General features: G+C 41.2%; 2 protein-coding genes across 3 annotated transcripts; both read left to right on the top strand.

Annotated features, from left to right (window-relative positions):
- Positions 1–863: 863 nt before the first annotated feature.
- Positions 864–6,295, top strand: LAMTOR5 (late endosomal/lysosomal adaptor, MAPK and MTOR activator 5). The gene is made up of 4 exons (XM_061630418.1): positions 864–997; positions 1,161–1,222; positions 3,746–3,863; positions 5,133–6,295. Exons 1-4 carry the CDS (start codon positions 876–878, stop codon positions 5,191–5,193), a joined length of 363 nt encoding a protein of 120 aa, XP_061486402.1. The 5' UTR covers positions 864–875; the 3' UTR covers positions 5,194–6,295.
- A 4,751-nt stretch (positions 6,296–11,046) lies between these two features.
- On the top strand, positions 11,047–27,566 carry SLC16A4 (solute carrier family 16 member 4). Of its 2 annotated transcripts, none has more exons than XM_061630416.1 (7): positions 11,047–11,243; positions 13,859–14,002; positions 15,891–16,052; positions 18,515–19,078; positions 20,915–21,126; positions 21,906–21,999; positions 27,411–27,566. In XM_061630416.1, exons 1-7 carry the CDS (start codon positions 11,126–11,128, stop codon positions 27,488–27,490), a joined length of 1,374 nt encoding a protein of 457 aa, XP_061486400.1. In that variant the 5' UTR covers positions 11,047–11,125; the 3' UTR covers positions 27,491–27,566. The 2 variants fall into 2 exon arrangements, with proteins under 2 accessions (XP_061486400.1, XP_061486399.1); XM_061630415.1 differs by having other exon boundaries at positions 27,360–27,566.
- The last annotated feature ends 343 nt before the right edge of the window (positions 27,567–27,909 follow it).

Here is a 27,909-nt window from a genome sequence, read left to right as displayed (position 1 = left end):
CGCTCCAAGACCTTGCCCAAAAAAGGGACATTCGCCACCGGTCTATAGTTGTTCAAAACATCTGGGTCCAAAGAAGGTTTCTTTAGAAGAGGTCTCACTACTGCCTCCTTGAGACTACCAGAGACTACTCCCTCTCTCAAGGAGGCATTTATCACCTCTTTGGCCCAGCCGGTGGTTACAGCCCTGCCGGCCTTCACCAGCCAAGATGGGCAGGGGTCCAGGGCAGACGTGGTCGCCCGCACCATTCCAAGCACCTTGTCCACTTCCTCGAGCTGCACCAACTGAAATTCATCCAACAATAAAGGACAAGACCACGTTCTGGACACTTCAATGGAGTCATCTGTCATAACATCAGAGTCTAAGTCCGGACGGATACAAGCAATCTTGTCCTGGAAGTGCTCCGCAAATTCGTTGCAGCGGGCTTCCGATGTTTCCTTAGTATCATAAAAATAATCAGCCGCCTAGCCTGAAACAGATAAAAATGTCCGCTTATAGGTCTCTACTTCTGTTCTTCAGAACTGATCTCCCTTTCCCCTACATTCCCCTTTCCTTGTGAGTCTTGCCTTTTAAACTTGTAAGCCTGGGTCTGTCTCCCTATTTTATTGATGTGAGCAGCTTTGGGAGACAACAATTGTCTGAAAAACAGAATGAATATACCGTAAGTAAATGAACAAGGATTCTGTTGTGAAGTTAATTAACACCCTGTTCCTAAGTATGTGCTTTGGGAACGTAAGCTCCACTGATTTCAAACGGATCTTTTCCAGAAAAGGAGAAAAAAAAACCTGCTGAACGAATCCCCCTTATTTTCCGCGGAAGCCAGCGTTTAAAACACACCTTCGTCCGGAAATGTGTAACGTCGAAGAATTCTGATCCTTATGAGCCACCGTCCAGTCCTTTGGCATCATGCAATTAAAGATCAGCTGACAAAACTCCCGCATGCGGAACTTCTTGTGCACGGCAAGATGGAGGGAGCGTTAGAGCATCATTTAGAAGACACGTACGTGCTGGGGAGAAAGACGGCGCCTCCACCCGGGGATGGGTGCATGGGAGTTCCTCGCTTTTCACAAAGGGCCATCGAAGTAATGGGGCGGGGGCTGCGGCTTTCTCCTCTGTCCAGTACAATAAGAGTCACTAGTCTCTACCCTATCCTTCTTTGCTAGAATGAAGAATCCCTCCATTGCAGGAGTCCTGTGCACCGATTCCCAGGGACTAAACCTGGGCTGTAAGTAATGTCGAAACTATACTGTTGCAAAGCGCGTTCTCTCCATGCTTGGAAGATGCTTCCTGTGTTTGAAATAGCCTGCTCCTTTAGCCTTTACTCCCTCAGGTTTAAAATTTTCTTTTAGCCGCACGCCCTTGAAAAGTGCCTTGTTTTCTGTGGGATTCTCCCGTCAACCTGTTTTGCTCTCTCCTCCTGTTGTGTAATCAAGGTAGAGTTCTTAAAGCATCTGGTCTAGTCTCTTCTTGTGTTAATAAGATCCAGTTTTGGGTAAGGGAAGAGACTCGGATGTAGGGAAATTCTCCCTGCCCCCTCTAATTAAAATAAGGACCCACCCTATTCTCGTGAATGTAATGTGTCTTATCTGTTTTTAATACTGTATTTTAAATACTATGTTTTACTGTTATCTGCCCTGAGACTTACTAATGAAGGGTGGGCAAAAAATATAATAATATCTGCAACGAGATCTTGGCTTTTTTAACGTATGTGTAGTAGATACATATTTAACTGAAAAGCAATGGTAAATTTGTTTGTAACTTTTATATCCTGCCTTTTGCCCAGTGGCCTCAAGGTGGTGCCTAAAAAGAGTGCTACACCTTAGGTAGCTATATAAACTCTGTGCATCATCTTTACTAACAAACATCAGTTTGAATTAGGCAATTGTTTTCAACCAACTCCTACCTTTCAAGTTCCTACCTTTAAAGTTTATTTAAATGTCAGGTTGGTAGTTATACCATTAATGGCAAAGGGAAAGTGTTATAATAAGAGACCTCTCCTCTGCTTAATTATGTGGCAGCTGCTTTCTGATCTCTGGCCAGCCTGACTTAACAGTCTTGACACAAACAACTAATATAGTGATCTCATTTTGCATGGTTCTAAAGTGCATAGCTATAGTGAGTGACTTTGGATCAGGCAGCACATTTCAAGTAAATTAGTAATGGATGCTCCTCTGTCTTCTGAATGCTGATATTTGAGAATTGTGAAGACAGAACAAATAATAGCATACTGCTAGTTAATTATCACTAACTCAAGAAAGCTACAAAAATCTTGCTGTTATTACCTTACAAGGTGTCCTGTGAAAATGAGGACATGGGGATCACTCTGGACAAAGGCAGGGACTCAGTTCTGCTTGACTTGTTTGATTCCATGTGCATATCCTCTCCACTTCCTTATGCAACAACACTAACAGATCTTTCATATCCTTTCTTCCATAAATGACTCTCTCCTTTTTGCTACTATTTCTATTAGATCACTATATCCTAGAGAATTGATAGGTATGTCTGGGACTCTCCCACCCATCCTCCTTGGCCTTTACTTAACGTTCCCTGGTAGCTGCGAACAAGCCAAACTAGGTAGCCTTGTTGTGTGGGGAGGAAGAAAGGAACATAATACTGGGGTGAGCAGAAAATTTGAAACGTGCAGATGAGGAAATAAAATTGTGAAAGATGACGAATAGAAGAAGGGCAGCAGTAGAAGGAAAGGGATAGTGATGTGATTTATTTTTTTTTACATTTCTGAATTGGAAAACTCCTATGCAGATTAGAATAATTTTACACTGGGAAATTTCCAGTGCCCTAGATGTTTATTTTACATGTATTTAGCAAACAAAGCTTTTAAAAAGTATCCAATTTTTTCCCTTCCACTACATACAAGTATTTGACCTGCAGTATTTGGGAGCAGGGGGCAGGGATTAAAACAACACTGGTTTAAATATTATTACATAGACATTTGTATTGGAATAGTACTGTAATACTTGTAAAAATGTAAAAGACAACAGCAATGTGATAACTGCCTGAAAAACATTAATTACAACTTTGAAACTGCCAAGCTTTCCTAATATTATGGATGGTATTCAGTGCTAGTCCTACTCAGAGTAGATCCATTGAAGTTAATAGACATGACTAACTTAGGTTCATTCATTTCAGTGGGTCTGCTCTGAGTAGGTCTTGGTTGACTACAACCTTATATTTGCACTTGGCATCTATTAATTGTTACTAATGAACTTAGGAAAATGGAAAATTAATGGTAATCAGACAGAGAAGATGATAAAAGAAGCACATAATAGATTGGGAGTTAGAGGATTGAAGAGAGGAGAAATGGTTAAGTACAGGATGAGGAGAAAGGAAGGTTAGGAAGAGTAGTATTGGAAGTGAGCTTTCCAATATTTTCAGGTCTGCAACATAGTTGCAGCCAGGCCCTATTCACCCCACAAGTTGGCAGGCTTATTCTCCATAAAAGGCCAATCATTAACAAAATGAATTAAGCTAGTCACTCTTGCATCTTGTGGAAGTTGATTCTATGTTATAATAGTACTTGTACTTTAGAGAGGCCTGTCAAGCTATATTTCTTTTGTATATATGCATGTTATGGATCTGGAGTATGACTCCGGACAAGGGCAACATTTGGTTTCCTCCTTTAAAGCAGCATTTTTTAAGTTCTGCAAAAACTATGCATCCCTGAACCACATGCTGTATTTTTATACTAATCTTAAATTCTTCTTCTGAATGATACACAATTGTCTTCTAGGTCGTGGTACTCTCTCAGATGAGCATGCAGGTGTAATATCTGTTCTAGCCCAGCAGGCAGCCAAATTGACATCTGATCCAACAGATATTCCTGTAGTGTGCCTTGAGTCAGATACTGGGTATGTACATCTGGAACTATTGCTTTCCTGTTTCTTTTGTGTAAAATGATCGACAGGCCCACTACTTAAGATGCCTTCTTATATGGGCAAGCTGGTAAATGTTTGCTGCTCTCAGGGTTCTGCCTTTGGTGCACGTGGTGACTTGTTTGGAGAGAACAGCTTCAACTTCTGGTCTGTTGTTCTTGGAATTTGAGCTGATATGATGTTGCTTATGTAAAATACTCTGAAAAGACTGAAGAGGACGCAAAGATCCCAACTAGCTTCATTTAATGAATTTTGCCTTCATGCTCTCAGTGTAACCAAGCATAGGTTCTCCCCCTTTCTTTGGCTATAGTGCTACACCCTCCCTCGATCATAGATTGAAGCATGTTGCAAGAGTCTGTTCCTTGAAGTTGCACCTCTGCTATGGCATACTTTGCTCTCTTCTGCTAACTAGTTGTGGCAAACATAACAGATGAAATGGGATCGTGTTTGGCATGTTGAGAGTGGAGGAGTCTCATGTGGCTTGACAGACATTGGAGCTCTACAGGATTTTACAATTTTGTAGGACTAATTCTAGCTTTTAAATGTATAAATGCAGCCTTGCATATTTACTAGCTGACAGGGGAGGGTTGGAGAGCTGCATTCTGTGCTGAGTGAATAATTGAATAGTGGAATTGGAAGGGGCCTACAAGGCCATTGGGTCCATCCTCCTGCTTAATGTAGGGAGGAGGAGGAGCTTCCCTCCAGTTGTCCACTTGGTTCCTGCTCCTATGTTCGTTTACATGTGAATACAATGAATGCCCGAATAGGGCTTTGACAAGGCTTAGAAGGAGGGAAAAGCTAACATAGAATTATTCATTTAATAACATCCAAACAGTACAGCTAACTAAGAACTCTGGGTTTAAAGCCTGCCTATCTGATTTTGCTAATGAGAGTTTGAAGTCTTCTGCATCCGTAGGTATTTGAAATACTGGTGATCAAAGGGGTGCCAATAAATTGTCTATAGGTTTATTGATGATGACATCTCTCAACGCAAAAAAATCTTTTTTTCATATGAAAAGCAAAGCCATTTTGGGTATAGGACACTAGCCTCAGGTTTAGGGCCTTAATTTGCTTTCTCCCGCCAATCTTTCCTTCAGAGCTGTTCAGAAGATACATACCAGATTCAACAAGCTTTTAGTACTTAAGAGAAACAACAGTGGGTTGCATTTATTGTCATTAACATTTGGGACTTGTTTCATTCTATGAAAGTGCTCTGTTTAAAAATAAACTTTCTGTTTCTTTCAGCAACATCATGATCCAGAAGCATGATGGCATCACAGTGGCAGTACACAAAATGGCATCTTAAGCTTATACATCCACAATGCTTCTTGCTCTTCAACAATTCACCTGTGTGGAATACTCCTCTGCGGATTAATACGGGTTGAATATCCAGTGTCGCTAGGCGGAACCTAGTTGGATTGGACTGTAAACATTTTTGCCAGTTGTTATGAAATCTTAATAGCTCTGAACTTTTGTCATTTCATACTATCGGGCATAGGGAGAGTACTTTGGCAGGTAGTGTCAATACTAAAGAAATCAATAAATAAATCAAAATGCAGTGCTTGTTCCTATCATTTGACTGAATACTATTTTATTTGGAATGTCTGGCAAGGCTATGGTGTTCAGTTCTCCTAAGTAAATTATTAGTCATCTTAGCTTTGTACATGGAAGGTAGTTCTACACTAACAATCACATCTTTTCAAAGAGACTTGACAATAAGTTACGTGGCTAATGAGACAAACTGTCTTGTGTTTATCTGCTTGCCATCTGATGGCAGTGTATAACTGCCATTTGTAAGGGTCAGTCTCCTGAATGGTTTCTGCTGACTGATCCGGAGATGCGTATAGGGTTGATAGTAAACATGAACGGTTCATGTTCTAATTCTAGAGACCTAAACATCTAGCAATTAAAGCATTCTAAATGTAGAGAGCAGCTCAAAATTATTAATTCCCAGGGTGATAATCCTCTGGCAATTCATCCATCAAGCAAATAAATAAGATGGAGGCCCAGAACAGGCTTTATTTTAGCTTGAACTATAGGCAAATTGATAAGAAAATAGCACCTTCAGCATGCAACAATTGCAGTAGGGTGGGGTGGGGGGTTGGGTACAGTTTATTTCCACTTAAAAGAAAGCAGCATATTGATACTTTCCTCTGAGTTGAAGACTTAAAACTAGCCAAGTGTATGTTCTTGCCTTAAAACCTTGTCGTTGCATCTAAAATACTATTTTAGCTGAAATTTGTGAGAAATTAAATGCTGCTTTACCCTCTTCTATTTGGATTGAAGTGCTATGTGGGGATTTAGCAGAAATTGTTTGTGTACTTGATACGCCCCCCCCCTTTCAAAATAATCAAAAGTTTCTACTAAGGAGTCAAAATGTCTTGGTCAATAAAAACACTTAAAATTTTTTTTTTATTGTGAATTCCTATTCTGCAGGACTCCTGGCTGGTATTTTGATTTGGACAGTTACAGGATATTCCTTTCCTTGATTAGAATAGGCAAGGTCAGCATTTTGCCAAGGCTTCTCCAATGTGAGGATTCTTGGAATATCATAAGAATGAGCAAATCAGAATGCCCTCTAGAGTCCTCTTCTGACCAAACTGCCCTGGATAAACTGGTGGGCAGTATTACTAGAGCAAAAGTATGTTTTGTGTGCAGGAGTAGGGTATTGATACTTAAGGGACTCTTATGTCAAGGATGGAAGGTGGGATTTGCTGCCATCAGAATATTTATTTTCAAGTATAATGCTTTAATTTTTATGGGGAAATGTCAGCTTTTAAAACATTTCCTTGTTAAAAAGATGTAAAACTGAATCTTGGTCATGGGGTAGCAAGATAACCCCTTGTGCATTTTATCTAGTAAAATAAATTGAAGGACAGCAGGGTAATAGTAACATTTAAACAATCTGTTTCAATCTGGCTTCCACTCTAGTTTGGGGAAACAGCATTAGCAGCTGTAATGGACGATCTATGCCATAAAATACAAGGTGAATGTTGGCTATTTACCATAGTATTTTATGGGCTGGTAATTAGAAGCAGTTCTGGTTCTGTTCCTGGCTAGCAAGGAGGTTCTGGATCCACAATGGCAGTTGCATTTAACATCTCTAGAGGAAACCAAGAGGTGTGTGAGGTGTTCCATTTCCCTTTTTAATTTAATCCATGTGGGATAATTACCATTCTACACAGGCATCTGTGATCAAGTAATGGAGTAGATGTGGGCTGACAAGCTTAATCAAGACAAAATAGAGGTGGTGTTGGACAGTAGTTCAGTTGCTCCTAGTGCTTGTGAGCTTGTTCTGGATGGGATTATATTCCTCAGATTAGCAGTTTAGGGATGCTATTAAACCTAGCTGTGATCCTAGATGCTCAGCTGGCATCAACATTGGGGTGGTGTGCCAGTCTCTAAGAAAGGAAGCTCCTGCCACCATAATCCTGCTTCTGGTAACCCATGCTTTATGTGGTGCTACCTTTCAAAGAATAGATCATGAACAGGGCAGTCAGGTGATTAATGGATACCTGCTGCAATGAACGCTGAAGGTTTTAAAAAAACACTCATTTTTAACAGCCTAGAATACATGAACAGAGATAAAGATCTTTATTAATACTTGATTAAAGAAGGAAATGTCACATACTCCTCAAAGACAACACAGCTATCTTTTTACAAGCTACAGAACTTCACTAGGCAATTAATAAACCAAAGTAAAAGTTCATGCTGATGGTGGTATGCTTAGTTCTAAAAAACCTTCATTTTTTGTTTCCAAAGTGAGCCAAGGTGCTAGTCAAATCAGCTTATAGGAACCAGAACATTGCTTTGGCCAGTGATAAAAAATTCCCACAGCCAGGATACTGTGAGCTTCCTCTGAAGAGAGATTTTAGCTGTTGACCTTTAAGCTAAACATGCAGGTTTTATCATTTTATAGCTTCACAGGGGCCATTAAGATAAAAGAAATGGTCACTGTTTTTGGCCAGTCATGGTCATTTCACAATTATTTACTTCAAAATAAGTGACTTTCATAGCAAAGAACACTGCATAACCAGTCAAACACCACATATCCTAGAACTGATGCACTGGTTACTGGTTCTGTAGGTTCTTTTTATAGCCTTTACAAATGTAGGCTGGCATTTACAATTATATATATATATTTAAAAAACTAAATCATGCCCTGCTCCCGAGTCCTCTTAGAAGCACTACTGATGGGATCCAGTGGGTTTGGAGGGTTTAAAAGGAAAGGAGGCATTTGCCAGGCATATGCCTTTGCTGCTATCCCACCTCAGTGGGCAGAAGGAACTGAACACGGAAAGTTAGTAAGTGGGAACTGACATGAGTTAATGGAGGCTACAATCCGTCTCTACACAAGAAGAGCTGCTTCCTGCTCTCTCCAACAGGCCTTGTTCCAGGTGCTGGGGCTCAGTGTTTTAAGGAACTAGTGCCTACTGGAGGCCATGTTTTTTGGGCCACCAGGTGTTGAGCAGCATGCAGAAACCGGGAGTCAGGACCAAAGAGTAATTAGGATCAGAGGGCAAGTCAGCAATCTGGATTAAAAAGCCCAAGACATGCTGGATCTTAGGCTGAACCCCCCCCCCCCGACAGCAAGCTGCCTTGTACTACTTTCTGCCTCAGAGGAGCCAGGCTCGATTCAGAAGGTCCTTCCCTGAGAGGCAGGAATCATGCAGCTCACCATGCGGGCCAGTTCCTGACACAGGGTATTTACTTCCAAGACCTACCTTGCATTGGGAAAGCTATCTTGCTGCAAAAGGACCGATGTTGGTAAATTATACCACCCCAAAGCTTGAAAAAATCTAGTCGTCTTTTATGAAAAATCAATCCAAACAACCAGAAAGGCAGTAATTAAAGAGGCCCATCTCATTCACTAGGGGAATAATATCTTTTACTGTTTAAAAAGATTTGGTTAATGGTTAAGTTGCAAGGGTGCAGACAAATGTTAAAACAGCAATGGCAGCTCGAAGTTTAGAGGCTGTCGGCACTTGGACACAAGAGGACTTTGATAATATCAATTGCGGCTGTTTGCTGGAGCTCAAAATCTGCACCAAGAATGAAGAGAACAGAGGGTGAGCCAACAGCTGAAGAAACCACCAAACACCATGATGGCACAGAAGCTCCTGACGGAGGGTGGGGGTGGATTGTTACGCTTAACTTTTTTCTGGTAAGTAAGAAATGGGACGAAGGCATCATCGTCGCTTGTTGGGGTTTGCTTTTTGGAACACAGGAAGCTGTCTTATGCCAAGTGAGACCATTGGCCCACGTAGCTCGGTATGGTCTACTACACTGACTGGCAGAGGTTCTCCAGGGTTTCAGGCAGGAGTCTTTCCCAGTCCTATCTGGAGATACCAGGGATTGAAGCCGAGACCTTCAGCATGCAAAGCAACCTGTTTTCAGTCAAGGCAGAAAGCGCTGCTGATTTTGTATGTTCACAGAAAGGTACAACACTGAAGTAGAGGGTTTTTACTTTGGCTGCATCTAGACAGCTTCCTTGAGAAAATCTACATCTGTCATTCTGTCTTCATAATAGAAGGGCTGTCTTGTAGTTCGTTGTAGTGGAAGAGACCTAATTTCTAATATCGAGAGAACTATTTCAGAGTTTCTGATCACCAGTCAGCACAAGTCAAATATGAGTCTATATGACGGGCAGAGAAGAGTGGGGTTATCCTATAGGCAAAAAATTATCTGCATGTCTCTGAGATTCTTGGTCCTCCTGGTGTTACAACCCCCAATAAGGAGCATGTCAATCTGTCCTAATGGCTACCTCACACATTACATAATCTAGTTCCCAAACTTTCCCCACAGATCGCTTGACAATTGCTGAGGGCCATGGCGGATCACTTAATGATTTTTCTACCTCTTTTAGCAATTGTAATGTGCTGTGCTAGATGCTGTATGATTTTTATTTGTGCTTTTATGGTTTTATTTCTTACACCATATTACAACTTGGATTCTACAGAATTCAAATTGTAATACAATGTAAGAAATATAAGCAATAAAATACAACTGAAAGCCAATATATTTAATAGTATGCTGCAGACTGCCTGAATGAAGCTCATCTCACAGTACCCCTGATCTAGAATGTTTTAGGTGTACATCTAAGAATGCAGAGCATGATGCAACAAATACATATTTGCAAGCACATACCATGTGGATACATTTAGCAGGAAGCTGTGGTGTGTGTGTTTACTCAGTAGCACTATTCTTGCATGTGTGATATGTCCTTTTGCATCCAAGTAGAATCCATAGAAGAATGGAGAAACATAATATGTTGAATAGCAGGAGAAACATAGCCAATAAATGTCACAGGACAAGAAAGCAAAGTTATATGTAGACCAAAGCATCTAGTAGTAGTATCTGTGATTCATATAACAGACAAGCTCTGGAAAAGAAAATCAGGCTTGCCCAGCATGAAAATACCATTCTAATATCAAACCTGTATGGTCTTGTGTCTTATCAGTTGGCAACAAAATGAGGCCACGGAAAAATAAAACAGTAGATTCTGTAAATTTGCAGGAGCTACAGAATGAAATGGGGTGAGGGAATAAAATTGAATTGCTCATGTCCCTGAAAGTTATAGTAGCCAAGAGGGGAACATTATGTTTGGAGGAGATGCACACCAGGAGGTTAAACTTTCTAGATAACACTTTATAGTGAGGGTGGGGAACAGCGGGCCTAATTTGGCCTGTGAGGCCAATCTCGAGCTTAAAAGTGCACTCCCAATGCAAGCAGGGTTTCCTTTTGGTACTGATCTGCACTGATGGAGTCCCTAGTACAGTCATTCCCAGTGAAAATTCCCCATCAGGAAGCCCCTTGTGCAGCCTACATGGCACCTTTAAGACACAAACATAACAGACTTCTCAATCACTTTCGCTTCAAAATGGTCAGGAACTAGACAGGCAGCATATCTGTGTCTTTCAATGGTTAACAGCCGCAAATTGGCAAAGGGGGTGGGAGGCACAATGAGATGTGAGAGAGGCTGCTGAACCATTCCTCCTCCCAAGCTACTTTTTCTTCTGGGTTTGAGACACGTGAGTCCATCACATCCAGTTTCACATCAGCTATGACTGCTCAAAGGTTAAGACAATAACAAATGTCCAGGGAATAACAAAGGTTATTCTAAAAATAGAAAATGTTGCATTCTGTAAGACAGGAAAAAGTGGCAGCAGGCAGGCAAGTCATGTTTCAATTAGGATTTTACTGATTGTTTTGTCTGTTTTAAGGTAAACGTGTCTGTAATGGGAACAATGAAAAACTTTGCCATTTTCTTTGTGGTCTTTCAAGAAAATGTTGGTGGTTCTTCTGCACAAATCAGCTGGATTGGCTCTATCATGTCTGCCCTTCGCTTCCTAGCAGGTTAGCACAAATATATTTCTTTAAGTGGATGCTGCAGAGACAGCATGGCTTGGTGATAAAACATTTTATTTAAAGAAATGGTCCTGAAACGTTATTAGTGGGTCTTTTATTTGTTTACTTATGGCATCTGTTTGCCGCTCCATAACAAAGTTCTCTGAGTGGCTTACAATAAATATTAATTAATTAGTATCCCACCCAGGGCAGCAATAGGTAAGAAAACAACACCTAAGCAACTACTGTCATTAACCTATGTATGCCCCAGTCCTAAAGCTTCTAAGAAAGGTATCTAACAGCACATGACAGAAGATGCATACATTATTAAGCACAGACCCATATTTAATTTAATATCAATAACATCCTCACAGCAGCATTTCCCCAATAACTTTTCTTGAGAGCCAGTGTGGTGGGCAGACCAGGCTTATGGAATCTACTTTCTTTTTTTATTTAAACTCTGAGGTCCAGCAGCACAGCCAGGAAGGATATATACTTAGAATTATAATGGTGGGGGCATTTAGCATTAAGAACCAGGGTGCCTCCGAGTACATGCTGAGCTCAGAAATTTGTTTTTAGGATCAAAACTGAGCTCCTAGTCCTTCCACATAGAAGTCCACACCTGGTTTCCCCTATTTCAGCAGCCTAACAGACAGATTTTTGTTGTTGCTGCTGCTAAACCACTGGGAGTGAGAAACTCTTGCCAATCTACCACAACTGCCAAGAGCTCAACCAGTAGATCCAGAGTTACCTTCGGTCCATAACTGATGGATGGAAATTCTCATGCAATCAGCAGAGCTCAGTGGGTGACTTTGGGCTAATCACCATCTGTCAGCCTAATCTACCTCACAGACTTGTTGCGAGTATAAAAAATGCATACATCTCTGAACTCCCTTGAGGAAGGACTGGATATCCATGTGATATGAAAGTCCACTAATGTTAAAGACTTCTTCCCAACTATAATCAGCCATGTTGAACCAAGAGTTTTTATTCTCAGCGCTATTCACACTACACAACATATTCTCCTTACAGCTCTAATTTTTAGTTCCCCAAAACTCTTGGATGAAACCGATTATCTTGATCCATTTCAATCCGGTTTTAGGCCCGGTTTCGGCACTGAAACAGCCTTGGTCGCCCTGTACGGTGACCTATGTCGGGAGAGGGACGGGGGGAGTGTAACCCTGTTGATTCTGCTTGACCTCTCAGCTGCTTTTGATACCATTGACTATGGTATCCTTCTGGAGAGACTCACGGAATTGGGAGTTGGAGGTACCGCTTAGCGGTGGCTCCGCTCCAACTTGGTGGATCGTATCCAGAAGGTAGGGCTTGGGGAACATTACTCGATGCCTTGGACTCTCCATTGTGGAGTCCCGCAGGGATCGGTCCTGTCCCCTATGCTCTTTAACATCTATATGAAGCCGCTGGGAGCGGTCATCAGGAGCTTTGGAGTGCGTTGTCACCAGTATGCTGATGACACGCAACTCTATTTCTCCTTTTCATCTTCTTCAGGTGAGGCTGTTAATGTGCTGAACCGTTGCCTTGCCGCGATAATGGACTGGATGAAAGCTAACAAACTGAAGCTCAATCCTGACAAGACTGAGACGCTGTTGGTGGGTGCCTTCTCGACCCAGGTGGTGGATATTCAACCTGTTCTGGATGGGGTTACACTCCCCCTGAAGGAACAGGTTTGTAGCTTGGGGGTCCTTTTCGATCCATTTCTGTCGCTTGAGGCTCAGGTGGCCTTGGTGGCATGGAGTGCGTTCTACCATCTTCGGTTGGTACCCAGCTACGCCCCTATCTGGATAGTGATGACCTCGCCTCAGTCGTCCATGCTCTGGTAACCTCGAGATTGGACTACTGCAATGCACTCTACGTGGGGCTGCCTTTGAAGACAATTCGGAAACTACAGCTAGTGCAAAATGCAGCAGCCAGACTGCTGACGAGAACCAGACGGTCCGCACACATAACACCTGTTCTGGCGCGTTTGCACTGGCTACCTATTTGTTTCCGGGCTAGATTCAAAGTGCTAGTTTTGACTTATAAAGCCTTACACGGTGCGGGACCACAATACCTTGCGGAACGCCTCTCCCGCTATGAACCTACCCGCTCACTACGTTCAACATCTAAGGCCCTCCTCCGAGTCCCATCCCATAGGGAAGCTCGGAGGGCTGTTACTAGATCCAGGGCCTTTTCAGTGGTGGCCCCCAAATTATGGAACAGTCTCCATGATGAGGTGCGCCTAGCGCCTACTCTTCTATCTTTTCGGCGCCAGGTTAAAACCTTTTTATTCTCCCAGGCATTTTAATGTTTAATGTTTATTGTTAAGTTAATTTTATTCCAAGTGGTTAAATGCTCAAGCTGTATGTTTTTAGTGATTTTACCTGATTTTTATTTTACTGTATTGTATTTTATTCCTTTCTGTGAACCGCCCAGAGAGCCATAGGCTAAGGGCGGTATAGAAATGGAATGAAATAAAATAAATAAATAAATAAAACTAAGCATATGCCAAGTTCAATATTCTTAAAACTGGCATAAACGTATGCTCCCTCAATAGTCTCTCCTCTTACATATTGCACCGCACTTTCCCAAGCTATTATGGAGCCGTTTTTCCTTCTCTGTTGCAGCACCATTGGTAACCACAGTATGTGAAATGCTAGGGGAACGGACAGCTTCACTGATTGGGGCTGGCTTGGTTGGCACTGGCTATCTTATCAGCACATTGGCCACAAGTATCTCCTTTCTTTGTGTGTCTATGGGATTCCTATCAGGTGAGTGTACCCTGTCAATATAACAAGCCAGCCATAATAACTCCTACTGAAAACAAATGCTTACTGAAAACAGAAATCAGATGAATAACCATCTAATTGGCTAATGCTGGGTTTTGGGTTTTTTTTTGCTAAGACACAGGGCCCAAATTAGGGAAAGTTAGGAATGCTTAAAACCATCACAGACAGGTACTCTGTGCCTTGGGCTACTGGAGATCCCTACAGGCAAGTGCTCCCTTGCATTCCAGTGTTCTCCATTAGGTAGACAAAAACAGTTTTGTTGTTTTCCCTTACCCCCTCAAAAAAAATTAGTAACCTGAAGCAAGTGAGAAAGATCTCTGCAGTTCTTTTCCTCAGTGTTGTCAAAAGCTCTTTAAGAATACTTTTCAAATTGAATACATAAATGATCCTTATTTTAAATACTAAGATTTACCATTTTGGATTGTATCCAATGACAGAGTTCTGCCCATGAGTGCTTTCCACTTGCCCAATGGAAGTTTCCCTCCCTCTCCCTGCACAGCACCCAAATCTGGGGATTCCCCAAACCCTTCGTAGAAGATTTGGGGTGGGTATGGGAGGAGAGGTAGGGGAAGTTTCGTTCTGCAAATAGAAGTCACTGGCAAGGATAGCTACTTCTTAATTTTAGCAAATACATTAATAGCACACATATTACTAATTAGCCTTTAATGGTGTATATGTGTATATACTCAACTTGTAATTTTAAAACATTCTATCGTAATCATTTGATAAGTGATATTTGTATAAAATAACATTTTACAAATAAAGTGCATATGTCTATGCATGCATACATGTGTGTATATATAAATATAGGTATTTCCCAAAGCTCTTTGAAAATGTTTTTCAAACTGAAAGAGATAAAAATACAAGGACAAAACAAAGCTATGGATTTTCATACATAAATAAAAATCGCTTTCTTTACCTCACTTTAAAGCTGCCTTATACCAGGTCAGACTCTTCGTCCACTTGCTCACTTGCAAAGTCCACCTACTTTGCTCTGACAAATAGTAGCTCAAGCAGCAATCTCCCCCATTGCCTGACACATGATCATTTTAACCAGTGATGCCAGGGACTGAACCTGGGACCTAGCATGCAAAACATCTATTCTATCACTGAGGTTTGGTCCCTAAATGTCTCTTACCCCAACATTTGATTTGCACCTTAAACAAATTAGAGTTTAAAATGAGTTAAGGGATTGTTACCTCCAGCCACCCTACTGGTATCTTCAGGGAATCCTAGAATATAGTATTGTCAGACCAGTTATTCATTGGTTCCAACAGCAACATATGGGGCCATTCATTATGAGCCAAACTGCATGTAATGCTAATCCATCCTGTGGCTTAGCATGAACCCATGAATGCATGGGCTCCCACAGAGGAGATCACAGGTGTTTTGCTCCTCCTCTGGTCCTGCTGCTGGTGTTATGAGCTATGCTGGAATTTGGCTTAGCATATTATCTGAACCAGGGCTTGTGGTTTTTCTTGTTGGGTTTGTGATGTAATCAAGATTTGTTGTTGGGTTTACAGCACTTGGCTTGTTTGGAGGAGACAAGCCATGAGCCAACATTAGGACAACACAGAACGTCAAACCATGGCATAGCTCACAGCAGTGCAGCTGCAGGAGGACCAGGAGAGAAGCACAGCACCCATGCTTTATTCTCTGGAAATCTGCACATTTGTGCAAAACCATGATTTTGGCTTAGCAGTACATGCAAACCAGCTCAGTGTGCCAGATTTGTTTTCTTACATTGCAGTAAGTCCATATATTGCTGTTTTTAAACTGTGAATGGCTCCATTTCAATTAAATGAAGAAAACAATTACACTCAAGTAAGAGTAAAAAAGTCCTGTTCTTATTTTTCTTTCTTCATTTTAGGATTGGGTTTTGCTTGCTTGTATCAGGTAGCAGCTGTGATGACTGTTAAGTACTTCAAGAAACGCCTGGCTCTAGCCAATGCAATTGGCCGTTCAGGAATGGGACTGAGTGTTGTGCTAGCACCACTTGTTCAACTCCTGATAGAAACATATGGATGGCAAGGTTGGTAAACCTTCACTTCCACCATTTCATTTTAATTGCCAACTTATTTGTATCAGCGTTGGTCGCCCTGATGGATGACCTTTGTCAAAAGAGGGACAGAGAGTGTGACTCTGTTACTCTTACTCAGTCTCTCAGTGGATTTTGATACCATTCACCATTGTATCCTCCTGGACCAACTGCTTAGGATGGTTATTAGAATCACTATTATAGTAGTTTTGTTACTACCTGCACAGTCAAATCCCAAAAGTAGCATTAGGGGAGTGTGCTTCAGCCCCTGAAGGAGCAGGTATTTAGCTTGGGGGTACACGTAGATGACATATCTTTTGTCATTAGAGGCCCAAGTAATCTCTGATGCTAAGGGAGCCTTTTACCAGCTTCGTTTGTTATGCCACTATGGCTGTATCTGGATCAGGATAGCCTGGGCACTATGGTCTATGTATTGGTGACCTCAAGATTGGATTACTGCAATGTAGTCTATGTGGAGCTACCCTTGGACCAATCTGGAAGCTCCAGCTACTGCAGAATGCAGTGGCCTGACTACTGATGGGGGCAGGTGGCCAATAGCATGCGGCACTTTTGCTAAACCATCTGCACTGGCTGTCCATATGCTACCGGGCCACTTTGAAAGTTCTGATTAATATAGAAAGCTCTGAACAACTTGGGTCAGATTACCTTGAGGTCATCCATGTTGTTGTTCTCTGTGTTTCAGAAGCCCAACTAGCTCCAACTAGAAGTCAGGTATTTAATGACGCCAGTCCCAAGCTCTGGAATATTCTACCAGCAGATATGCAGCAGGCATCCTTTCTGCTAACCTCTTGGTGTCTCTTGAAGATTTTTTATGTCAGCAGCCCTATTCAGTTGTTTATGCTTTTTAAATACGAGCTAGTCATTTTGATTTTATATTTTTATGCTATTTCATGATTTCTGCACTTGTAAAAAACCCTGATATTTTATATGAAGAGTAGTCTATATATAAAATAAAACATGGCTACAACTTATCTTTTTTGTTCAAACTGTTCATGATTGAAATTTGGTTTATATTAAATCTGACCAAAATTTAGTTAAATCAGGGGTGGGGAGCCTTTTTCACCCTAGGAGCAACCTTCCCTTGTGGACAGCCTTCACAGGGCTGCACGCCAGTGGCAGGTGGGACTTGAAGGAAAAGGTAGATGGACCAATGGATGTGACTGTTGCCTTTTTACAGTGGGCTACATTCCAGCCAGGTTACTATACCTGGCCACACATATTTCCATCCTTTATCCAGGCAAGGGGAGTTTCTGTAAGAGCGGTGAGAAACCAATTCAAATTCGATGGAAACCTGTGGAAGGGGCAGGGGAGGTTTCTCTGAACCCTTGGAAGAGAAAGGCAAGTTGGATGCTTCTTGGTTTGACTTCCTAGGCAGTGGCCATTTGGATCTGGATCTTGTAAAACTGCATGACCTGGATGCCAACTTGCAGGAGGAAAAAGGACTGTTGTGGTATAGCTTTACAATCCTCTCTCCTACTGTAGTAAAACCATCTCTCTGAACAGCTTAGTGCCTGCAAAAGCAGTTCTGTTAAGCCACACTTAGGATCACAGACTAGCATCCCCATCCATCAACCAGATGTTCCAGCACGTCACCACATGTGCCACCATTGCTCCCAACTACAACTGAATAGCATCCATCAATGTGTTGGTCAGTAGAGCTGCTGATGAGATCTTGTGAGGCCCATTCATGAGTTGTTTGGATGATGGGTCCAGCACTGCCACTTCTTCCATCCAAAGAGAAAAAACTCTGGTGAACACAGAGTTTGTGATGCTTGCTCTAAAGGCCACTGCCAAGGCCTCAAGTCCACTATAGAGAGCTCCCTCTACTAGCTTGTCACAATGGTCCCTTAGCCCACCTTTGCCATCGATGGAGACAGCTAGGGATGAAGTTAGGACTGCCACTGCAGCACCCACCACTGGTACCTTAAAGAGGTCCATGATATTCTATGGTAGCACATATCTTGTTAACTTAGGTGATTATACAACCTGCTCCTTCGTGAGTTAGCCCATTCTGCATTCCAGACTTTGTTGAAGGACTTTGCAAAGGAAACTGTAATGTTCCTTGGCAACTCATGTAAAAAAGCTGCCTTGGCTCCCTTGGTAGTGGTGTGTGTGAGTATGCGTGCTAGCCTCCCCTTATGGCCTGTCTTCTGTGCCTACTTAACCCAAGGGGAGAGATCCTGAAGAATGAGTGAATCAGAATGCCCTTGAGGAGTCCTGGGACATAGGGGAGAAGAGTAGAAAACCCTCTGTCACCTTGTCTTAAATAATGGTAATCTTCTCAGCCTGATTGAAAATTAATTTATTTTGGACCCTCTGAGTCACCAAAAATGTTCCTTCACAGGAGGTGCTAATAAAAATATTAACAAGGAAATTCTATTTCCTTGCTGATGCCATGGAAAAATCACACCTTAATCTCTGTCAATTCAATTTAGGAGCCCTACTGATATATGGTGGCATGATGCTGAACCTTGTTCCTTCTAGCATGCTACTACGGCCAATTAAAATGAAGAAAATGAAAGTTCTAGGTACTAGCCATGAAGACAACCAAATATCTGCACACCATAAATTTCTACAAGTTGTTGAAGATGACCTAGATGAAATTTGCACCACAGAATTGGACAGATTGGATCCACTCAATCAAGAACGCACCAGCAGAAATGATCTACAACAGATTGGAGAAGTACAGTTAGACCCAGAAAACTATACATGTTCTGAAGTGCCAGAGAAAGACGGCCACATGAACAGTCATCCATATTGGAATGGTAATCAAAATTACCTTCCAACAAACTGTAAAGAAGATTCCAAGCTGCGACCTTTTCCTTATAAGCAATGCCATATTGATTTTTCCCAGCTGAAAAACCCTTTCTTCTACATTTTCACATGGTCTTTTCTCTTCAGTCAGCTAGCCTACTTTATCCCCACCTTCCACCTTGCAGCCAGAGCTAAAACACTGGACATAGACCTAATGGACACTGCTTATATCATTTCAGTGGCTGGTAAGAAAAACTCATCTTTTTAAAGTGCTTTTCTTAAGATCTCAGTATTAATACATCACTAATCCAATTCATTTTGGGGTGGGGGAGGGATGGGGGAAAACTAAGAACATAAGAGCACCCTGCTGGATCAGACCAATCTAGTCCAGCATCCTGTTCTCAGTGGCCAACTTGACGACTAATTATAATTCCTGTAGAAAGGAAGCACAGGATTGGACATTATAAGATTATAGTTCCTTGTGGCTCAAGATACAACTAAAAAAAGAAACCCAGAGACCTGTTGATTTTAACCTCGAAATCAAAACATTAGTTTAAAAAAGATCTTATAGAAATACAAGAAAGGATAAAAAAAACTGCAGCACAACAGGCATGGCATTGGGAAAATTAATTTTAGATTACTAAATAGCTTCCTGAAAGCATCAGCTTGGGTGTGCTGCAGCCACTAAGAACATAAGAAAGAGTTGCTGCTGCTGCTACTAACAAAAATAATAATAAATAAAGAATTCTCATTTTGGTGTGTGTACTCTGGGATCTCATCTATACAAAAAGAAGAATGAAAAATATGTTTATACTAACTTTTAAGTAAAACTGTTCTGAACAGAATCTGCTCCCCACCTTGAGCAATATTTGTAGTACAAAATAAGAAACAAACTCCAATAATTAAAAAGATTTTATTAATTGAAGCTATTTTCTCTCAATTAAATCAACTCTTTAATTTTTCATTTAACAATTGAAAGACATAACAGGCACAGCAAGTGGAGGTTCCAAGACCAAAAGCCAGTCCCCCATCCACCCACAAGGAATAATCTCCACCCCCACAACAAAAAATTGCCAACCAAAGGCCAAGAGTGATATATGAAGACAGCAGCATTGGTGGCAACAAGACTTGCAACTTTGAGAGGTAGCAACTTTGAGAGGTAGAACTTGAAGCCTTGGTCCTAACCCAGAGATTGCATGTAACAAGAGTGGCTATTTAAGAAATCTAGCTACCGACCAGGGATACAAATACGAGTCGTTTAGACCGAAGAGAATGGAATATGGCTATAATGTCAATGTGCCTACATTTTCTCAACAAAAAATACCTGGTTCCATGCATACATGTGATCTTATACACACACTTGCTAGATAGCAGCCAATCTACTTAATTGTAAAAGGAAAGCGGGGAGGGGAAAGGACAGTAAGGGCTCTGGGAGTCTTAATATTGCTTCACAAAATTATTCACAAATGATGTATGATGATGTGGCAATTTCTGAGACCCTTCAGGGTGGATTACCAGGATATCACTATTGGCCATTGATAGTAATCAAATACAAAATTGTAATGGGTGAATGACTTACCTGTCAATTAAGCAGACCAACAAATCAGTCCTAAACAAAACTGTATCAGTGAGAGGCACTGATGTTTTCATAAGACAACAGGTAAGCAAATTTAGAAGTAGCATAGAAAAGAATGAGAGCTACATGAACTGTTTTCATTTTATTTGGGGAAGATACTGTAGCATAACAGAAGTCAACACAATCAGGTTATTCCCCCATATTCTTCTAGTAGTACTTAGTGTATGTTATTACCTGTTATATGAACTCTAAGCCTATATTTTAGAAGTATTAGATGTTCACAAGGAAATATTAAAGGAGGAAATAAAAGTATTAGAGTAAATTCATTTCTTTCATGTATACTGCCATCAATCTTTGGCCATGAAATTTTGAATTTTCACATGCATTTTACAGTTACATCCTTTAGAAATGCAAGAAGGATCCCTTTCTGACCTTTTATATGTCCTTTGAAAAAATTCTAAAAACAATTGTTTTGAGTATTCATGATTTTTCTGCCTCCCTTTAGGTATAACAGAAACAATCAGCCTCTTGTTCTCTGGTTGGATTGCAGATCAGAACTGGATCAAGAAGTGTCATTACCATAAGACGTACCTTATTCTTTGTGGTGTCACTAACCTGCTGTGTCCTCTTGCCACAACATTCCCATTACTTATGTTCTATTCTGTAATCTTTGCCATTTTCAGTGGTGGATACCTGGCTCTGTTGCTTCCTGTATTGGTATGTAGAAAAAAGTAATTTGTCATCAAAAGACTAACAGTAAGGCAGCACTTTACACTTCCAATGGATGGTCTCTAAAATACACAGAATTCTGTGATCCACTAAAACCATTCCTAGAGTGGTTTAACAATTAATCCCGCTTCCCATGGAACTCTAGGAACTGTAGCTCTGTAAAGGGAATGGGGGGTGTCCTAAGAACGTTCAACACCTCTAACAAACTACTGTTCCCAGGATTCCTTGAGACAGCTTTGCTGATCTGCAGTGGAAATATGTCTATTTGGGCATGCAGTTTGAATATAAACCATACCTGCAAACAGACAGAGCAAGACTTCCTGTCAGAGCCAATATGCTGATTGGTGCTGACAGCAAACCCCTTTGAAGTTGTCAATTGACATCATAATGATGTCAAGTGATTGACCTTACCCCATAGGCCACATTGACAGGTAGAAATGTGAGAGGTTAGGATCTAGTCCTTCAGCTGGAAACAAGGTTTTCACCCGCAATATATGCCACAGCCAGGCTCACGTACCGATCACCTCCCATCCAAGAATGTCAGAAGCTTCCACTGGCTGGGCCACAGACTGGTCACCCACCACTTAATTGTCAAGGCTAGAAATTAATCCTAATTGTTTTTTCCTTATATATCATTGCAATTGTAACCCTACAACTTAAGTGCAACATTCAGTTTTTTTCAAAATGGGAGACAACATGTAGCTGATGTGCTTATTTGCAACTTTACAAAACACACATGAAATAACAAACACTGGTTGCTTCAACAGGTAGATCTTGTAGGTGCCTCCAGATTCCACAGCGCTTTGGGACTTGCCTCATTCATTGCTGGATTTGGAGTTCTCGCTGGACCTCCTATTGCAGGTAACATAAAGAGCAACCTCTTTCTTCCTTTGAAAGAGTACCCTAATTCCATTGTTGTCTAAAGTGAGCAAAATCGAGAGGCATCTAAAGATTGTATACAATGAAGTAATTGGGCAAATAGAATGACTTCTCATTGTGGAACAGAACTTTCTTTCCCTCTCCTCCTTCTGCATACTTCACATACACCCTCAAATCTGCTCTGAGGTTTTCTCCAACACTCCAGAGCAAATCTGAAAAGTTCAGTTGCGTGAACGGAACTCATTCCGTACATGCAATGACTTCACTGGATTCAATCTTAACACTGTAATTTTTTTCTACGCAAAATGCAATCAACTGACCAACCTATTTATGGACTTTCATTCATCTTATAGTAACAGCTGGACAAAAAGAATGTTTTCTTTAATCCTGCTAAAGGAGGATGGAAAGGGAAAATAAAACATGCATTTAAGTTTCTGAGGCTGCATAGCACAAGCTTTTTGGAAGGAAAAAAGTTTCCTCCCTGGGTTGAGAGCATGTCAGGGGACTAAGAAGGATGTGGATCTGACTCTTCCCCCTAGTCTGCCTCCAACACATGCCCCACTGGTAGGAGAAGGGCTGCAGGGGTTTCCACAGCGGCAGGAAATAGGTACCCAATGTTGGATCTCCCTCATGGGGAACAGTGCAATACAGGACCCCTACTTCACCAGATTATAGAAAACCTGAAGACACTTGTCACCTCTGACTAAAATGAAAATAGAATCTGGGACTGTGTGCAAAGACAGCGGTGCAGTCAGCAACAGTTCACTATCAGAAAATAGCCTGGGAACCTGTTGAAGGGCAGGGTATAACCTAACAAGCATAAAAATGAAATGGACTGCCTTCAAGTCGATCCCGACTTATGGCGACCCTGTGAATAGAGTTTTCATGATAAGTGGTATTCAGAGGTGGTTTGCCATTGCCTCCCTCTGAGGCTAGTCCTCCCCAGCTGGCTAGGGCCTGCTCAGCCTGCCACAGCTGCACAAGCCAGCCCCTTCCTTGTCTGCAACTGCCAGCTGGGGGGCAACTGGGCTCCTTGGGACTATGCAGCTTGCCCACAGCTGCACAGGTGGCAGGGCACGTAACCCCTGAGCCACTCACTGAGGGGTGGTCTTTAGCTGGCCCTTGACGCCCAGGAGATACGAGCCGGGATTTGAACTCACAAACTCTGGACTCCCAGCCAGGCTCCCCACTGTGCTATATGATGAACATAATGTTAGAGCACTACACACCAAGTAAGATTTGGCTAAATGCCTACCTCCATGAAGGCAAGTAAAGTAATCCCATTGCCCTCTGAAAAGTGTGCATGTAAGGCAGTTAGAGAGAAAGAGACAGAAAGAATAGGAAATGAATCCCATTTGCCCAGGCAACCAATGCTAATCCATGTTATGCTGGCAGTTTTACTTCCAGCCAGCAGAGACTTTCATCCCAATCTATCTCTAGTAATGCATGACTGGGTCAGAATGTGGATGGGGATGCACAGCTGTATTGCTATTCACCTTCTTGCAACTAGATCAAGGTTTCATTTTTCTGTGGTAGTGCACGTACTGTGGAATCATCTTCCCTCTGATCTTAGGCAAATGCCAACATCGATGATGTTTCAGTGACTACTAAAAACATATTTGTGCTCCCCAGGGCATTGCTAGTGCTTATCTCCAGGAAGATAGAGATAACTCTGCTCTGAGTTACCAGCTGCTTTTGTATTTGTGATTTTAGTCTTTGATATGTATTTTTAAATTGCTGTATACTATTTTGTGACTGATGCAGGAGGCAGTATAGAAAAGTTATACTAAGTAAAACAGAAGTTGAAAGGGTGTGGGTAAAACCCCTTCAGTGAGCTTGGAGATTATGTAAAATCATTGTAACAGAAGATCAAGTAAAATGTATACCATGGAGTGGAAAGGGTATGAACAAGTCCAATAGGATACCAGCATGGCTAAATAGCAGTGTGAAGAAAGTCATAGATGGCAAGAAGGCTTCCTTTAAAATAGGAAGAGGCAAAGTGGTGTCCTCCGGATGTTGTTGAACTACAACACCCATTCTTTCTGATCACTGCCCATGCTGGCTGGGACTGATGGGAGCTGTAATCCAACAACTGCTTTAAAAAGTGGAAGTCTTGCCCCAATGAGGAAAACGAAGGAAAGACATGAGTTCTGGCAAAGCAAGTGTCAGGCAACGAGAAAGCAAACAAAGGAAATTGAGAGGAAAATGGCCAAAGGGATAAAAATGAACAAGGAGACATTTATTTAAATACAGCAGGAGCAGGAAACCAAATGAGGGAGACAAAGTACCTTTATGAAAGGAGTAAAAGTAGTACCAAAGGCAGAAAGGGAAATTGCAGAGACTAAATGGAATCTGTGCAACAATTTTCAATGTGGCACAAGCTGGATAGAGATCCAAATCAGAATCCATTGTTTTCTCAAAGGGCATTTGAGGACATGTGCCAAATAGAAGCAACAAAGAAATATTTTTTTAAACCTAACTGACAAAGTACAAATTGACAAGTCACTGGGAAACAGTCTAGTCACATTACTTGAGAGTTCTCAAAGAACTCAAAATGTGAAACTGCTGAACAAGTAGCTGTCATTTATAGCCCCTTTTTATTAGCAGTTTCAAGACTGTTTATAGGACATGTGTGTGCGCGCGCATTAAAACAACCAAGAAGCAGTTCAAATCAATATAAAGATTCCAAACACTAAAATACAAAATACAGCAACAAAACAGCAGTAAAATAACAAGAAACAATAGTAAAATGGATTAAAAAAACATTCAAACTGTAAAAGAGCAGCTAATGGGAGTTCAGATACATCAACCATTTAAAAGCTGAAGGGTGGAATTCCACAACTGAGGAGCACCACAGGGAAAAAGCCTTTCTCTGTTCACTAGCTGGTTAACTTTTGAAAGTGAGGCTATCTGTCCTAGCTAAACTTCTAGAAAGAAATATTAAAGTTTGAACTGTAAAACACCTAGAACTGGTTTGGAGAACCTGTGGGCTTCCAGATGTTATTGGACTCCCAACATCCATGTGCCCTAGCCATCAAGGATGGGAGCTATAATCCAACAGTATCTGGAAGGCCACAGGTTTTCTGTTCCTGGTGTAGAAAAAGCCTGGCAGAGGACAATTCAGCATGGCTTCTGCAAAATGATGCCCTGCCTCATCAATGTTTTAGAATTATTTGAGTGTGTCAAAAGCAGTCGGCAGGGGAAATCAAAGAGCCATATACTCACAAAAGGCAGAATAAACTTAGTATGAGATAAAGAGGATGGTTTCAGCTGGTAACACAGTTAAAGAACAGGAAGCAGAGAGTGGCAGTCTAAAGACAGTTCTTACAATGGAGCAAAATATGCAGTGGGGTCCTCCAAGGATCTGTGCTGGGAAGATCATATGCTATTTAACTTATTCATAAATGAGCAGGAGCCAAGGAGCCAAGGGTGAGCAACACTCAGGGTGATGAATCCCAAAACAGTGAAGAACTTTAAAAAGATCTCTCCAAACTGGGTGAATGAGCAACAAAAGTACCACAAAGATAATTCAGAGGAAGTGCAAAGCTTCTTATATACAGTAATGAGGTCTTAAATGGATGAGACTAATGAGGATAAAAGATGTTTGCCTGTGGTGAACAGCTCACTGAAAATGTCAGCTCAGGACACAGTAGCAACACACACACAATGGTGGGAATTATTAGGAAAGGGATTGAAACTAAAATGGTTACTGTCTTTTTGTATAAATCTAAACTGCGGCTGCATTTGGAATTCAAACAGGGCATCATAACACTGGAAAGGGCAGAAAGAGCAACTGAAGTGATCAGGCAGCTGGATATCCTTCCCTATAATGACTATGAAGGCAGTAAGACTTTTTAGGGTTTGGGGAGGCAGGAGATGACTACAGTGTGACATAAAATATGTTTATAAAATTGCGCATGGTATGGAGAAAGCTGATAGAAAAATAATACTCACATGGGATCTCTCAACAAAATTGATCAGCAATAGATTCAGAATGGAAAAAGGAAGTACTATTTCACATAATACAGTCAATTTAAGGAATTCACTGCCACATGAAGTGGTGATGGCCCCTAGCTTAGAAGCCTTCAAAAGGGGGTAAGGCTGCAATTCTAGGCACATATACTTGGAAGTAAGTCAAGCACAGTGGGACTCATTTCTAAGTAAATAAGCATAGGCTTGAACAGTTGGACTAATTCATTATGGTCTATCAGTGACAATTAGGTATGATAGCCAAATGGAACTACCACATTCAGAGACAGTCTACCTCTGATGCCAGATGTCAGGAACACACAGTGGAGAGGGCTGTTGTCTGCATGTAGAGGGGATCTGGCTGGCTGGCCACTGTTATAAAGAGGATTCTGGACAAGAGGACCTCTGAACTAATCCCGCAGGGCTCTTATGTTCTCTTTTGATTCATATGAATGGCATGCAGAAGCATCCCATGAAATGTAAATCAGTACAAGCTGTCCTCAATCAGGCCTCCATTTCAGAAAACCTTGAAAAAGAAGTCTAGTATACCAATGTAGAAAAAGAGTAGGCCCTCTGGTGGTCATTTTGAAAACAGCTTAGCAAAGGACAAAAACATTGTGCAGAGAAAAACTGGTAGTGTTACCAAACAAGGCCATAGGGATTTATTCCCAGAGATTTGTGTGTACAGTACACCAATCAGATATCACAAAATAAGAACATACTTCATCCTACTGCAGTGTGGTCAGATTAGTGTTGCATGATCCAAAATTTATTGTTCGATAAATGCTAGGGATGGGATAAGAACTTACCTGAGGCCTTCCAGATGTTGCTAGATTTCAGATCTCATCAATCCCAGCCATCATGGCCAAAGATCAGAGATTATGGAATATGGAGTCCAATAACATCTGGAAAGTCACAGGTTCCCCATCCAATTTAAAGTCTACAAAGCATCATATGAGGAGTATCTTCCTCAGATACAGCACCTCTATCTCTCTTCCTCCAATAAGGCTTACTAAAAATCTGGTTGCTGATCACCAGTGCAGACTACTGAGAAAATTGGAAACAAAACAAAAGTATTGTTTAATAATCATTACATGAGGAAATGTTAAAGGAACCTAAAATAAAAGAGGTTAGCAAAACTATGAAGAACAGTATTTTCTTACTCCTACATACAGCAGGGCAAGAAGATATCCATGTTAGATGATGCAACATAATCCTCTCAGCTGTTTTCTTGGGTCTTTCTATATAAACTCTACAGTAGTAATGCCATGGGAAAAGGTGACAATCAAGATAAGTGATCTTTAATGGGAATATTTTCATCTTGGAGAAAAACTAAATACTTTAAGATCTGAATTCTGATATCCCTCCTACAGGTTGGCTACATGATTACAGTCAGACATATGCTTGCTCCTTCATTTTTGCAGGCATCTGTTTCCTTGTTTCTTCCATTTCACTGTTCCTCGAGCCTGTAGCCCAAAAATGGAAACTTGAACTGACTACATGAGCAAGAAATCTACATGAAGAAAATACTTACACTACATAAGCAAACAAAATTCTGAAGCAATCTGAAGAAACCATATCATGTGACATTTATAATAGTTTGTTCACAACGTAATAAATAGAAATAAATGATTTTCCAAAAATGTATCCTTTCAAAACTGTTGTGTCTAAATATCTGTGTGATAGTAAATTTATACCTCATGCAAACTGAAATAAGTTTAGTTCAAATCCTGAACATACTATACCTGAATGCCTTTGTTTTTTTGTTCTTAGTTCTTCCAAATGGTTAGTTTCAAAACTGTGTGTGTGTGTGTGTATGTCTACAGGCAGTAGTAGGGGTAGAGACACACTCACTGATCTGCCAGTTCCAGTGTGTCTCCACCTCTCTCTTTTGAAAACAGGAGCATACAACACTAGTCAAAC

This window comes from Rhineura floridana, chromosome 6 (assembly GCF_030035675.1).
Source record: "Rhineura floridana isolate rRhiFlo1 chromosome 6, rRhiFlo1.hap2, whole genome shotgun sequence".
Taxonomy (NCBI): domain Eukaryota; kingdom Metazoa; phylum Chordata; class Lepidosauria; order Squamata; family Rhineuridae; genus Rhineura; species Rhineura floridana.
The sequence above is the reverse complement of the archived record's forward strand: the minus strand, read 5'-3'. Positions and strand labels throughout refer to the sequence as shown.